The sequence below is a fragment of the Gymnoscopelus braueri genome, assembly GCF_963280865.1.
Source record: "Gymnoscopelus braueri genome assembly, chromosome: 17".
Taxonomy (NCBI): Eukaryota; Metazoa; Chordata; class Actinopteri; order Myctophiformes; family Myctophidae; genus Gymnoscopelus; species Gymnoscopelus braueri.
In genome coordinates this window covers 8,415,347-8,432,017 of record NC_137617.1, presented here as the reverse complement: position 1 = coordinate 8,432,017, position 16,671 = coordinate 8,415,347, and the positions used below count along the sequence as shown (strand labels likewise).

At 40.3% G+C, this 16,671-nt stretch overlaps 1 protein-coding gene across 1 annotated transcript; it reads right to left on the bottom strand.

Annotated features, from left to right (window-relative positions):
* Positions 1-881: 881 nt before the first annotated feature.
* arg1 (arginase 1) lies at positions 882-16,311 on the bottom strand. The gene is made up of 8 exons (XM_080456367.1): positions 16,145-16,311; positions 15,619-15,691; positions 9,665-9,839; positions 7,983-8,145; positions 4,288-4,382; positions 3,419-3,523; positions 2,022-2,158; positions 882-1,123 (listed from the first exon to the last, which is right to left on the bottom strand). Exons 1-8 carry the CDS (start codon positions 16,271-16,273, stop codon positions 960-962), a joined length of 1,041 nt encoding a protein of 346 aa, XP_080312493.1. The 5' UTR covers positions 16,274-16,311; the 3' UTR covers positions 882-959.
* Positions 16,312-16,671: the final 360 nt, after the last annotated feature.

Below are 16,671 nucleotides of genomic sequence, written 5' to 3'. Positions count from 1 at the left end.
AACGTGGAAAGCGTCCGCTTTTTTCCCCCAGCAAGTCATTCTTGTCGAGCGACGCGGTCGTGTGATGAATCATAAATTAAGCATTTAAAGGGATATTTATTTCACTTTCAGACGTGTCTGGGTTCATTTTCAAATGTACTCAGGCTTTTGTGAGCACCCCAGACAGTTTTTTAAGTTGCTTGATTCAGTATTTAGATATTTGATATTCATTTTATCAGACGCGCCCCCTTCTTATACAAAGCCATTGTAACTTCAAACTCCATTTTAACCATGTTAGACTCATCAAAAACACCCGTCCTTGGTTCTGGTGACTGATATTGTCCTTCTAATACGTGAGGGGACTGTTTCAATAATTTTTTTTCATTTTGTTTTTACATTTTTGGGGAAAATGATTTTTTTTAATAGAATGTAAAAATGTAATTAAATGAAAAGGGTTATTGAAAAAACACGGCCCCCTCACGTATTAGAAGGACGACATCAGTCGCCAGAGCCAAAGACGGGTGTTTTCAATGGATGTAACATGTTTAAATGGAGTTTGAAGTTACAATGGGTTTGTATAGGAAGGGATAAATCAATTATCTAAATACAACTTACAAACTCTGGGGTCTGGGGTGCTCACAAAAGCCTGAGTAGACGTTAAAACGACTGAAATATCCCTTTAACTTGGGGGTCATCTCGTTCAATCTATTAGTGCATTGTTTCTCAACATAGGGTCCGGGGTGCACCAGGGGTCCAAATGGATCCTTTGGGGGTCTGTAACCCTTAAGAGTGTACAAATGGAACCAAATGGACCCATTTGGTTCCATTTGTACGCTCTCAAAGAACACAGGATTTTACAGTGTAGATTGGAGTCCCAGAGATTAAAAAAAAAAAAATCAAATGGGGTCCTAGTGTTAGTGCACTCCAGCAGGGGTCCGGGGGTCCATCCATGCCCCCCCCCCCCCCATAGTGTACTGAGGTCAAGGTTCGGGCATGCAGTAGTCCGCTGGGTGGTTCCCCTGGCGGAGGCGTCCAAAGCAGCCCAGAACCACGTCCAGCGCCGTGCTCACGGTGGACTGGACCTCCGCTTCTGTCCTCCCTCTGTCCGGGTTCACCTCCACCAGGTCCACGGCTGACAGGAGACCTGATGGACGGACGGATGTCCATTCAGAGAGAAGGTTACGTCAGACTATAATAAACAAATTATAGATAACCCTTTAAGACCGGGGATTCAAAACTAGCAGATCTATAAGTAGATCTGCATTATTATTATTTTTCGTGAACATTTGTGCAAATCCTTGAATACATATATTGTTTTAAACACAATTTTTAGCTTTAAAAATCGGCGGAGTCTAGGCACACTACTGAGCAGACTTATTGGCTTAGGAATGTGACAAAAATAAAAATAAATCTCCTCGAATACAAAGCTTCATGGCGTGTCTAATTGATAGAAAATAAGTAATGTTTTGGGTGAACTACTAATTTAAACAACATGAACCTTAGTGTCCCCACAGCAGTGGTTCTCAAAGTGAGGTCCGGGGTGGGGACCCCCAGGGGTTCTTGGGGGAGTTCCAGGCCAGGGGTTCCTCAGCAAAAGTATTCATTTTAACCACTCTATCCATTTATACGTTGGCTATTCAAAAATAGCAGATCTACAAGCTCACAGCTCGTCACTTCGTGCCGCGCTGCAAGCTTGTACATCTGCTATTTATTTATTTTTTTGAAAAATATCGAAAATGTTTTGGAAATGTTGAATAATTTTGATTCCTTTCCTTTACATAAATCTTCTTTTCTGGGTGTCCCTCCCTGGCACAAAACCTTTTCAGATGAGGGTCCGTGGCCAAATACATATCAATTTGGGGGTCCTTGACTTGAAAGAGTTTCATCAAAATGTTAGGCAAAAGGAGCTGATCTGCAAGCTGCAAGGTTGAGAACCACTGATCTAGAGGAAGTAATAGTTCTGCCATGTGGCACTCCAAATTTAACATGAAGTTATGCTGAACAGCAATGGAATGTTTGTCGATGTTTATGTTTGGTCCTACCTGTCTGACAGAGGTATTCTGTGACGTACAGCCCCTCCCTGTAGGTGAGCCCCCCCACCACGGGGGTCCCGGTCGCTGGGGTCACCGCGGGGTCAATTGCGTCTATGTCGTAGCTTAGATGGATGGGTTTTTTCACTCTGCAGACCGAGAATGGACAAAAGGCTTTAAACGTGTGATGTAAAGCTGTGATGTGAACTACTGTGTATGAGCAGATGGGTTATAACATGATGTCTTGTGCCATGCTGGCATGGAAGATGCAAGTGAGAACGAAATATTCAACCTTGTAGAACTTAGATGGAGAGTGGAAATGTGAAAATGTGCCTAATGGTGATCTTGAACCCCAAACCTTAAAAAGGATCCCTGGCTATATACATTATACATTATAATTGTCCTCTATAACTAAAATGTCAAATTAGAAACACCTTAAATATTTAATTTATTTTAAAAATCACACCCTGTGTGAAGTGGGCGGTGTCTTGCTAGCTAATCACAATACTGAATGGAGTCAACCAATCATGTACAAAAAATAAATACATTTATTGAAACACTCTTTATGATGGAAGAAACCATAACCATAACCAAAACCAATTTATGGTTTTTTTCAAGTTATGGTTTCTTATATAGGGCTATGCACATGTGTCATGTGACACTGGCCAATCACAGTCCTGAATAGACTGTGATTGGCCAATCACGGTGCAGGGTTAGGCGGGGTAAATTTTTGTACATTTTTGTACATTTTTGGCCAATGCACATTCCTGCATATTGTACAAATATCCAAACCTCACTTATAGGGGCGGTTTCACCGCCCAAAAATAGTTAATCTTTCACTCAATAGGGGCAATGCCCGTCGCAAGTTGATGATGTCATTTGTCTAGTCTAGCCCTATGGAATGTATGGATTGCATGTGAAAATAAAAAACAACTTAATACTTCTTAAGGTTAATATGAGCATCAAGTCAATATTTTAAACATGTTTTATTTGCACATTCATTCCATAAATTCCATAGGGCTGGACCATACATGGACAAATGACATCATCAACTTGTGACAGGCATTGCCCCTATTGAGTAAAAGATGAACTGTTTCTAAAATAAATAAAATATTTAAGGTATTTTATTCTAGTTATAGAGGGCAATTATAATGTATTAAGGCATATTTGGCTTATTAGCCAGGGATCCTTTTAAAGCACCGACACAGCTCTCGTGCCACTGACATGTGGAAGATGGAAGTGAGAACAAAATGCTCAACCTTGTAAAACTTAGATGGAGTGAAAATGTACTAAATGGTGGTCTTGAACCACAGCTTTGGACCAAAATGTATTGCATCGGTCAAGCTCTAACATGTACTGAGATGAACATAAACCTCATCAGTCAGGCATCATTGCAGTGAACATCTTACGTTGAGGAGAGGTAGTCACAGGTTTCCTCCATCACCCTGTGGATGCCCAGTCTGTCCACCTCCGTCATGGAGAACACCTTGATGCCCAGGAGCTTCAGGATGTAACTGATGGAGGGAGAGAGAGAGAGATGACCCGTTTCATTTCAGTCAACTGAAACAGTTTCCAACGGCCAGCTGTAGCTGCCTCGATGTGTGCAAATCTCTGAATATACATAGTTTTTAAAACATGTATAACTCAAATCTTTGCTTCTGGGGGTCTCTGGAACAAAATATTTTGAGATGGGGGTCAGCGGCCAAATACAATTTTGGCAGTCTTTGACATGAAAAAGTTTGAGAACCACTGATATAACAACATACCACAAATACCACAAATAGCAAACAAGCTTTTCTGATTTCATTTTTTTTCTTCAAAAATAGTTGATTTATAAGCTCCAAACGTGTCACATCGTGACACGTTGTGAGTTTGTAGATCGGCTAATTTCGACTAGCCAAAGCATAAATACGTTTTGAATGTTTAAACTATTCATTTTGCTGGGGACCCTCTGGAACCCCCTCAAGGACCTTGAGAACCACTGTCTGCACTGTTATGTTGTTCAAAGATGGACAGATACGCAGACAGGAGTGATTACAATACCCTGCCATCCGTTGCTATGACAAAACAAAAACAAAAACAGAAACCTCTTATCTCCATATTTTAACTTTGTGTGTTTTTTCATAAATTAATGCCCTGCTTGATCATACTACACAAAAGAATCAAAAGTGGCAGATACACAAGCTTGTAGATCTGCTACTTTTGCCATTTTTGAATCTGAATCCTGAAAAATAACAGTTTTGGACATTCCGACAGAGACGATATTAAAGACTCCTACTGTTCCTCTGGGTCCACGTCTCTCAGGCCGATGTAGACCAGATCTCTGGCAGACACACAGGGTTTGATCCACGAGAAGTTTGGCAAGGGAGGGATCTAGTGACACAAAGAAGGGGAAGAAAACACAGGCTTTCTTCACTTCCGGCAAATCCGATTTGTTTATCAAACATGATCTTCATAGGACTGACTGTCCACACTGTTATCTGCAAGTGATAATATCGGATTTGTATCGGATCAGCCAGACACATCTTTTAGTTAGGGAATTTTAGCAAAATATTTGGACCATCTGTGAAAAAATGTACTACCAATAGCTTTCTTCACCAATGTGTTCTTATAGGTGTCTAGAATCACCTCTCAAAAAGTGCAACCCCAAATCCTCGTGGAAAATCCTGGAGAGCCAATCAAAGTTAAGGAGCCCAGAGGGCTTGGGTGAAAAATATGAAAAGAAATAAAAGTCTGGTGAGGTGTCTAACTAGGGGTTTTCAGGGGTGCTGAATCCATTCCAACCATTATTTTTGAGTAAAAATGTCTCCCTGGCCATCTAATATTGGTATATTGGTTATTGTTAGTGTATAATCAGTGTATAATCAATGGTAGGGGATTGGGGTGTTGTTGAATTGATTCTATTTTGAAAAATAAAATAAGAAAATATTGCTAAACACTTGATAAGAGTGTACACCTACTGTGCACATGCTCAGTGGGATACACTGTCTGCATGTGGGGAAGGAGCGGGAGTGTTGCATCCTGGCAAATATGTCTGGACGATTTTAAGGTACGGTAGTTTATCTACTTTTTGGCATTTATTTTCCTCTGCTGGCAAAACTTTTGATTACTGTGAACACTTGTCTTTTAGTAGACAACATGGAAGAGGATTCTGTAGCTTGTGGCTTAAGGTGCTTCATCTGTGGTGGTCCTGAGACTGAGATTCAAAAGCTCTCAAAAGTCACCCAAAAAGGCTATGCACAGATGTTGTCTTATTCTGAGAGTGTGGATGATGCAGCATTAATCAGAAGACTACATGAGGACTGGAAAAACTGAGATGACCCCAAACTAAGATACCATTTGGAATGCAAAACCGAGCTATACAGTCGTGCAAGAGGTATATCCACTGGAAATCGTACGTTTTTTTCAATGTGATGAAAGTTGCCACTTGCAGATTTCAATCCTATTCTATGTTGTGAGTGACATCATAATTTAATAAAAACTTTAAACATAATCTATTCTTTAGAGCAAGATGAGCAAGACCAACGGCCAGACAGGAAGAAAAGACGCAGGGCATTGTCTGGGTCAAGTAGTTCAAGTGCTAGCTGGCACACTTGATCTACCATAATACTTGCATCCTTTGCAATGAAGGTATCAATGCTGGCACATTGAAAAGAAACCCTGGTAAGTCTTTTGTATGTAAGATTCAAATGAATTTTGATAATTGTTTTTCTTGCTCCTCATTGTAGGCTTCCACTCAAAGTAGAATAATTTAATCATGCACATACTGTATGTGGCTACCTTTTATCCAGACAGAGCTCGGCAGTTGTATCGTGCACCTGATAATGTCTACCAGGACCAACTGAAAAGGAGTTTGATGCAGAAAGCAAAGCGACGAGGTGATGACTGGGGACGTGAAGTCGCTGGTCGCCTGGTGGCAGAAGTTGGTCTTGCTCATCTTGCTCTAAAGAATAGATTATGTTTAAAGTTTTTATTAAATTATGATGTCACTCACAACATAGAATAGGATTGAAATCTGCAAGTGGCAACTTTCATCACATTGAAAAAAACGTACGATTTCCAGTGGATATACCTCTTGCACGACTGTATAGCTCGGTTTTGCATTCCAAATGGTATCTTAGTTTGGGGTCATCTCAGTTTTTCCAGTCCTCATGTAGTCTTCTGATTAATGCTGCATCATCCACACTCTCAGAATAAGACAACATCTGTGCATAGCCTTTTTGGGTGACTTTTGAGAGCTTTTGAATCTCAGTCTCAGGACCACCACAGATGAAGCACCTTAAGCCACAAGCTACAGAATCCTCTTCCATGTTGTCTACTAAAAGACAAGTGTTCACAGTAATCAAAAGTTTTGCCAGCAGAGGAAAATAAATGCCAAAAAGTAGATAAACTACCGTACCTTAAAATCGTCCAGACATATTTGCCAGGATGCAACACTCCCGCTCCTTCCCCACATGCAGACAGTGTATCCCTCCCACTGAGCATGTGCACAGTAGGTGTACACTCTTATCAAGTGTTTAGCAATATTTTCTTATTTTATTTTTCAAAATAGAATCAATTCAACAACACCCCAATCCCCTACCATTGATTATACACTGATTATACACTAACAATAACCAATATACCAATATTAGATGGCCAGGGAGACATTTTTACTCAAAAATAATGGTTGGAATGGATTCAGCACCCCTGAAAACCCCTAGTTAGACACCTCACCAGACTTTTATTTCTTTTCATATTTTTCACCCAAGCCCTCTGGGCTCCTTAACTTTGATTGGCTCTCCAGGATTTTCCACGAGGATTTGGGGTTGCACTTTTTGAGAGGTGATTCTAGACACCTATAAGAACACATTGGTGAAGAAAGCTATTGGTAGTACATTTTTTCACAGATGGTCCAAATATTTTGCTAAAATTCCCTAACTATTTAGAAATTTGATTTGAATCGCATTTCAAACAGCCTATAGGATCATCAATCAATAATCAAATCAGATTATTTGTTTGTTTTTTTTATTGTTCAGACTTGATCAAAACGGATTCCACTTTGGATAGGCCAAAAATGTATTTAGGCTGCCAGTCTGAACATAACCTTAAAGCAGGGGTCTTCAACAGGGGGTCAGAGTGAAAGGTCAAGTTTACAAAGTATCGACGGTTTAATGTGGTTAAATGTCTGAAAATACACATTAACTCTCTCAGTGCCACGCCCCGACATATCCCGAGTTTTTCCCGAGTACCCTCAGTGCCAGCACGAGAAATCCCGAGTTTTTACTTTTGACTGTGGTCGCGTTATTCTGTTTATTTTTCATGATCACTTTCGCTTCCTGACTACATCAGACTCACCCGGAGCCGGATGTAAAAAAAAATAATTCATTTCCGGGTCACGTTGTTTTTCTCCGGTGATTTTCGGCCAGAATAGGGAAAGTCACGTTTTTTCACACGGTATAAAAAGCGAACGGAGAGGTCCACGTCTACTCTCTTTGGTCTGGGTGACGATCAGTCATCGTAGTCGTGTATCGCATCGTAATTTAGCGCGATCAACGATTGTCGAAAATGTCAACATCCGGTTCTGACCGGATATGACGTGAGCCTGTTTGGGAGGGGGCGAGTGAGCCAGCGAGATCATCAATGTGTCGATTTGTTGCTCTCTACTGGTAGAACTGTATTATGGGTTTAAAACCCCAATCAGATCATTTATTTGAATGAAAAATTACAAAATTACAAAATAAAAAAAAACGCAAATTCCTGGCAGTTTGGGAGTACTTTATGAAAATACTCTTGGCACTGAAAGAGTTAACATGAATCCAACATCTATGAAAAGGTTTAATCTACAACAGAATTTTATGCAATATATAGTGGGGGTCCCTGCTTCACCTGTCTCTCAGATAGGGGGTCCTTGGGCTGAAAAACGTTGAAGACCCCTGCCTTAAAGGAACGACAATACAGACGTGATGTAAAACACAGACTCTGCTGCGTTACCTTTGAGCTGAGCTCGTGGATGAGGTAGGACATGGGCTGTCCGTGGACGTTGCCTGTCGGCGAGGTCAGAGGCGTGTTGATGTCTGCGTGGGCGTCCACCCAAACCACACTCAACTCCTTCTGGATGGCTGTGGCGTGACCGTGGATGGAACCTATCGCCAGGCTATAGACACCACAACACAGCAGACAGTTAGAGCTGTCAAGATTACACATTTAAAGGAGTAGTTCACCCAAAAAAATACTTATTTTCTATCAATTACACACCCCATGAAGCACTGAATTCATGGAGTTTTTGTTTTTTTGTTTTTGTCGCATTCCTAAACCAATAATTTGATTACCGGCGGAAAGATGCAAATGTATCCAGTAGGAGACTCAAAGGAGTCTCTTTGAGTCTCCTACCGGAAATACACCCAGTCATCAAATTATTGGCTCAGGAATGCGCCAAAGACTGAAGAATCTATGAATTCAAGGCTTCATGGGGTGTGTAATTGATAGAAAATAACCATTTTTTGGGTGAATTACTTCTTTAAGTTGACGATTCATTGTCACACAAATACTTGAGATTAACGTTTTAATTGTGTTTTTGGCATTGAACATCGGAACATGTGACTCACGTCCTGGGTCTGTCCCCAGCCCCTCCCCTCTCCTCTTTGGTCTCTGATTCCCTTGAGTGGACTCACCTGTGGGTGTCAGCTGTGCCTAGTTGGCTAATGAGTCCCAGAGACTATTTATCACTGTAGGTGACTGCACCCTGTGTTGGTTCATTGTAGTGTCTTGTTGCTTGTTTCTGGGTCCCTGTATTTCCCCTGTGTAATGTATTTCGCCCTGTGAGGTGTACCTTTGTTTGTTAATTTAAGTAAAGTCGTTGTTAAACTGTCCTTTGTTTCCTGCTTCTACTTTGAGTTGATTTCCTGCTTATGGGTCCAAAAACACCCGGGTCCCTGACAATATGAATACCATTTTAATTTCTGTTTGGTTTTGAGGCTTCGTAATAAAAAATTGCAAGGGGCAGATATGACAAATAACTTAAAATATAAAAAGAAATTATTGACGTATTTAATCATTTTGAAAAAAAAATGCAGAATTAGCTGATCTACAAGCGTAGATCTGCTATTTCTGCTTTTTATTAAATGTGTGAACATTCTTCTAAATCGAAACGATTATGACAATTATGCAAAGATTATTGCGATTATCTCAAATAATTGCGATCAGACGATTATGTAAAATGTGACAGGCCTACAGACAGTGAGTCAGTGACAGGTCTGGATGCAGTGTCATTTTGTTTGAATTGTCACTGTGATGTGTTGTGAGGTTGTAGATCTGTTGACACAAAAAAATCCTATAATGACACAGTAATGCCGGGGATACCGGGTTTGGAAATCTTGTACGTCCAAACCCGTTCCTTTTTTATTACTATTAAAACAATTAAATAGTGAAAATAGGCAATCTACAAGCTCACAACACGTCGACGTGTTGTGAGCTTGTACATCGCATATTTTCTCTACTTTTGTGCGACACTCATGTATGATGAAGTCGGGCAAAACTACTGAATCTTTTCCTGAATGTAAGCCTAACTCTAAAAATCTGTTTTTTTCTTTTGTGAGGACCAGGGAAATGGTCCTCAACCACACACACACGCACACGCACACACACGCGCGCCACACACACACACACACACAAACCTGTGGTCTCCGCCCAGCATCACAGAAGTGTGCCCGTCTCTCTTCACATTATGGACGGCCTCTGCCAGTCTCTGGTTGGCACTGCCCACCGTCCTGGGTCTCTTCACCCGACCCACGGGTTCGTCGCTGGGCAGCTCTTCAAACGTCACGTTGCCATAGTCTCTCACTGCACAACCTGGGTTAAACAATGATGAGCGTAACAATTGAACAGTGAAGTGGTACCTTTAAACCATGCAACCAGCTACTCATCTCTTTAAGTTACCTTCAGGTCATACATTACTTCAGCAGCTCCCAGCCGGTCCCCAGATAAATAATTGATAGTTAGGAACCACATGGACCCTTGCGGGTCTGTAACTCTGAGAATATACCAATGGAACTAAATGGACCTTGAAGGAGTAGTTTATGAATTATTTTCTATCAATTACACACCCCATGAAGCATTGAATTCATGGAGATTTTTTTGTTTTTGTCGCATTCCTGAGCCAACACATTTATGAAAGACCCTAATGCAGGGGTCTTCAACCTTTTCAGGCCAGGGACCCCCAAATGTAGATGGAGCAGGGACCCCCTACCTCGTAGGGTAGGGGGGGCTACCACATATATTGTATATTTATGTGTAAAATTGTGTTTTATATTGCCTGCTCCTACGCACCTGCCCCAGTAGGTGTGCAAAATAAAAATTCTCTACAAAATATGTATAAACATACCATGTTATTGTGCATTGTGCCTCCATTTATCTGTTTGCTATGGATTCATGTTATGTTTAAAGACAATTTGACATTTTGGGGGGAAACAATTTTTTTTTTTATTTTTTTTTTTTCAAACAAAAATATTGTATAATCAAACAACAATTTCGCGGACCCCCTGCAGTACCTCCACGGACCCCCTAGGGGTCGCGGACCCCCTGTTGAAGACCTCTGCGTAATGTATCCAGTAGGAAACACAAAGGAGACTCTTTGTGTCTCCTACCTGATACATTAGGGCTCAATGCTTCATGGGGTGTGTAATTGATAGAAAATAAGTAATTTTTTAGATGAACTCCTTTAACTTAGAATAGATTGGATTTGGAGAGACAAATTAGGTTGCACTTGAATACGGCATGTGTATTCTCCGTCATCATAATGTATACGGAAAATAAATAAACCTTAAAGTGCCAATAGACCTTTTTCACTGCAGCCATATTGACATTAAACATGAAAAATAAATCAATTCTGCAAATAGACCCCATGGCCAGTAATTTGGGACCAATATAAGTAGGATAATGAGCCTATATGTTATTTAGTCGAGACTTGTCCTTAAAAATAGGGTAATGTTGTTGTACAGGTGTTACCAATTGAACTTGAAAGTTTCTGTATCATTTAGTGTAGAGCAGGGGTCTTCAACGCTTTTCAGCCCAAGGACCCCTTAGCTGAGAGATAGATGAAGCAGGGACCCCCTACTCAATCTATGAAAAAAGTTTAATCTTCTATACAATATACAGTAGGGCCTACTGTATATTGTATAGAAGATTAAACTTTTTTCATTGATTTCATAGATTCCTCTACACCAAACCCCTTTGCCGAAAATAGCCGATCTACAAGCTCACAACACCTCGCAGCTGTGAGCTTGTAGATATGCAATATCTCCTCAGAATAGGGATGCTAGGGTTCAAGTGGTCAATGTAAATAAAGTCCTATCGCACAAAGACTTGGTGGACCCCCTGTAGTAACTCTGAGGAACCCCTAGGGGTCCCTGGACCCCCAGTTGAAGACACCTGGTGTAGAGTCTTTCCAGTGGGCAAACATGCACACTAGAGCGGCACCCTGACTCTTTATGACCTGGGTGGAACGCAACTTTAATTAGTATCACTATCATTGGACATCTGTGTCCCATTTCTACAGCTTATTACAGATATAATTCTTCTTCTACATCCCCCAGAGAAATTGTGTAGGACAAATCTAAGATTTAGCTTTCTGCTCAAGCATCGCAGTGAACAAGCAATTTATGGCCTCTAACTGTCTGAGACAAACAGAGAAACAGACCTGTGGTTCTCACACTTTTTCAAGTCAAGGACCGTGGACCCCCATCTGAAACTATTTTGGGCCAGGGACAGGACACTCAGAAGAGAAGATTTGTGTTGCTAATTATGTCAAAATATTCAAAAAGAAAAAAGAAAAAGTTTGCAAAGCGTCGCATGGAGATGCGTTGTGAGCTTTTAGATCGGCTATCTAATAGATAGAATATAAAACGGGGTTCAAGTCATTTTGATGCTATAATACACACATTTTGCTAGGGATCTCCTGGAACCCCCTCAAGGACCCATGGTTGTCCCCTGACCCCATTTTGAGAACCACTGAAGTAGATCATTTGCAGGTTATGTTTTATCCAAAGCTTGGAACAACAACAAAAAAAACTGTTTTTATTTTAAGAATTGTAACATGAGATTAACGATTTAATTGTACTGTAAACGGTAAACAAACACTAACATCACATAATAAAGATAGACTATAAACAGCTTTAGAACCTAAATAAAACCCATTGAAAAGCGTGGGACATATCTTACTGTCATACAGTAGGGTTTCATAACATCAGCACATGACAGCCATGTGGAAATTCTTCCCTTTTGCAATTTTTGAACAAACACAAAAAGCAAACATTTCCCTGGCCTGAAGAAATACATGACTTATGAACTTGAGTCTAATGTTACTGTGTAATGCACTTACATGTGCACGCACACCAATGGTGGAAAGTAACTAAGTACATTTACTTAAACTGTACTTTTTTGTACAATTTTGAGGTATTTGTACTTTACTTGAGTATTTCCAATTTCCAATACTTTTACTTCTACTCCACTACATCTCAGAGGCAATATTGTACTTTTACTCCACTACAATTATTTGAAAACTTTAGTTACTAGTTACTTTTCAGATATAAATTATGATATTATGAAACATACATGAACCACTTTAGCCCTATTTTATACCTGGCTATTTGAAAATAGCAGATCTACAAGCTCACAACGCGTCGCATTGCGACGCGTTGTGAGCTTGTAGATCTGCTATTTTCAAACATTTTACTACTTTTACTTTTGGTACTTTAAGTACATTTTGAAGCCAATACTTTTGTACTTTTAATCAAGTACATTTTGAATTCTGGACTTTTACTTGTAACAGAGTATTTCTATATTGCAGTATTGATACTTTTACTTAAGTAAATCATTTGAGTACTTTTTCCACCACTGACGCACACACACACACACACATGCATGCATACATCCATACAGGGTCCTTGTGGGGGTTCTGACTCCCAGTCCCAACCGAGGAAAATTTGTTTAACCCATTCAATCCGGGTACGCAGCGCTGTCATTTTGAGATTTCTTTGGCTATTCAACAATAGCAGATCTACAAGCTCATAGCGCGGCGTTATGAGCTTGTAGATCAGCAATTTTTGTGCAAATCTTTGAATATATATATTTTTTTAAGCGAACATTTGTAAATCTCAAATCTTTGCTTCTGAAAAATATATAAACAAAATATTTTATAATTGTTTGCTTTAAAAAATATATATTCAAAGATTTTCAAAACATTTCAAGATTTTTCAAAAATAGCAGATCTACAAGCTCTGAGCTTGTATATCTGTTATTTTTGAATAGCCAAATAAATCTAAAATGACAGAGATGCATTCCCAGTCTTAATGGACTAACCACTAATAACCATATAAATCAGATATTTGAAAATAGCAGTTCTAGATCGGCTATTCTTTTTTTAATCTTGAAAAAGTGTGGGAAAATTTGGAATATTTTTGAAACATTTTAGCAACACAAATCTTGTGTACGGGGTCCCTGGCACAAAATATTTTCAGATGTGGGTTTGCGGCCAAAATGCTTATTAATTTGCGGGTTCCTTGACATGAAAAAGTTTAAGTACCTGTGTTCAAATATTGTCAGATATATGGGCCAGATTCAAATACCACCGAAGTGGAAAAAGCGGCACTCCAGAATGAAGGACACAAGACTGGCTCAGATGAACATTATTATTTATTGCAACACTTGACACCTGACGGCCTTTGCTGCACGTCACCCCCCATCTCTCTGTCTGCCCATTTCCTGTCAGACTACTGTCCTATAAATAAAGGCATAAAAGCCCAAAAATAAATAAAAACTTTGAGCACCTGCCCCCCCCTCCAGTGGTCTCTACAGTGCCCTGTGTGTGGCATGTACAGTACGTGGAAACAGTTGAACTTGAGCATGACGCAGGCAGACTGTAACCTGTCGTCCTGCACAGTGTCCTTCCTAATCCTGGCACGGTGCACGAGAGAGAGGGGAGGCGTGGCTTCACTGGCACACATACATACACACACACACACACACACACACACACACACACACACACACACACACACACACACACACACACACACACATGGCGCTTTCCAAGGGGGTGTGTACCAAGGTCAGATGAGCTGGACCTATCAGATCACACCCCTTGTGTTCCATTAATAACAACACAATGTGTGCCCAACAGCATGACTGACCAACACATGCGCGCACACACACTGTTTACCACGCCTCTGACACACCATGTGCATGTGTAAATAAACACACATATACACACACACACACACACACAAACACACACACACACACACACACACACACACACACACACACACACACACACACACACACACACACACACACACACACACACACACACACACACACACACACACACACACACACACACACACAGCGTGTGTGCGTGCACACATAGGCAGTGGCACACACACACACGCACACACACACACACACACACACACACACACACACACACACACACACACACACACACACACACACACACACACACACACACACACACACTAAACAAAATCTAATCCTACTTATGTCCTTGTCAACACCAATTATGTATGTGTGCTATACTGTTATAAAGCACTGTAGTATTATTGAGGCCAAGCCTCAACATCACTGGTTCTCAAATATTTTCATGCCAAGGACCCCCAAATTGATATGAATTTGGCCGCATATACCCCCATCTGAAAATATTTTGTGCCAGGGACACCCAAAAAAGAAGATTGTTGTATTTTCCCCCCACATTTTTTTTGAAATGTTTAAATATTGATTCTATCCATAATTTTGTAACAGCTGATAGGCGTATCTCATCTTACAATAAAGCTATTATGTTAATACTGTATATAGGCCTATATGTTCAACATAACCCATTTGATTTGAAGTGAAACCTACTGTATTCAGATCATATAGGTTTCACTTCAACTACATTTTCAATTCAATACAATTCTATTTGGGGCCTGGGTCCATTTGGTTCCATTTGTACACTCTCAGAGTTACAGACCTATAAGGGTCCATTTGGTTCCTAACTATCAATGAGTTAGCTGGGGACCCCTGGAATCCCCTCAAGGACCCTGGGGGTTCCCGGACCCCACTTTGAGAACCAGACTAGTATAAAGATAAATAATGATGCATTACCTACATCTACTTCAAGGGTTCCCAAACTTTTCAGGTCGCGACCCCCCATAATAATCATATTTGAACTGGGGACCCCCCCCCACCTAGACAAGTACTTGGAATTGTAGGCATTACAAATAGTTTGACTCGGTTCCACAGAAGCCCACAACGCCTCGCAATATTTGCCTTCTTGCATAATATTTGACAACTTGGCCAATTTGGTATTAAAAAGGTCTTAAAAGTCATTAAATTGTAACTTTAGAAATATGCAGATTACCCTAGCTGTGTACACTTACACTGTTGGTTTGTTTGCTGTTGAGTGAGAAAACAATGTTGCATTGTTCTACAATGTTGCATTGTTCCCCCACTGATCTACTGGATGCTGAATGCACCGCGAAACCGTGAAATGAAGAGCCAATGCAAGTAGAAACCCTGAATGAAGCCATGATTTGCAGGGCTCTACATGGTACACAGAGTTCTGCAGACTCACCCAGTGCCTCCAGTCTGTCCACCAAGCCTGCTGCTCGGATCAGGTCTGGTCCCTTCTCCACTCCACCTCTGGGCTGCATACAGCACAACAACACATTACTGTATGATAATAATAGTTATAATAATAGGCTAATAATTAAAAAAATATTAATATTATTAATATCAATATACTATTATAAATAGACTAAATAATAATAATAGTAATAGTAATATTAACATTATTAATATAATATTATTAATATAGCCTACAATTATGAATAGGCTAAAAAATAATAGTAATAATAATAGTCTAATAATAAGAAAATAAATATTAATATCATATTATAAATAAGCTAAATAATAATAATAATAACAACAACAACAACAACACATTAGCTGGCTATTCATGGCACTGATATATATTATAGCCTAGTTATTAAAGTCACATGAAACAAGTGCTGCCAATGACCGTCGAGCCCTGATGTCCCTTTAAGGTGAGATGTTACATTTACAGTTTCCATGTTGAATAATTCAATCACTGATCTCACTTGTCCCTTGGAGAAAGGCGCTCCTACGATGCCCACTGAGACAGACTGGTGATGGTGATGGTTATTCCGTTTACAGATGGTCCTAAAAGCGAATTGTAATCCCCTGATCTGGGTGCTTCTGAACACCATGATGACAGACGGACTGCAGGGCGACGGAGGACGCGCACGCTTTTAGCTGTGTCACACGCACAGGAGTAACGATAGAGAGAAGAGAGGAGGAGAGGAGGAGAGGAGGAGAGAGAGAGAGAGAGTGAGAAGCATGGCTCATGTTCAACGGGACAGGTGGAGAGGCTCGTCGGCACCGCCCCTGACGTAGCAAACTGGAACATGACTGTCATATCATGACAGTCATGGATGAACTTCAACCTGGTGTTTGCTCTTTCTCCATTTTTGGTCCGTTCATCTACATAAACGTTCATATTTCAAATATAAAGTGCTTACCTCATGGCCACGGATGTTATAGTTATGTTTGGGCCCTCAGAAGTACTCGTATGTTCCGTATTTTTCAATGAAAAGCATTTTAATCC

Excerpts from the sequence above, each read along its gene's own strand:
- arg1 (XM_080456367.1), bottom strand. The coding sequence starts at position 16,273 with ATGGTGTTCAGAAGCACCCAGATCAGGGGATTACAATTCGCTTTTAGG. Across the intron at positions 15,692-16,144 it reads CGCCTTTCTCCAAGGGACAA|CCCAGAGGTGGAGTGGAGAA; the intron begins GTGAGATCAGTG and ends TGCTGTATGCAG. Across the intron at positions 2,159-3,418 it reads TGTGACTACCTCTCCTCAAC|AGTGAAAAAACCCATCCATC; the intron begins GTAAGATGTTCA and ends CTCGGTCTGCAG.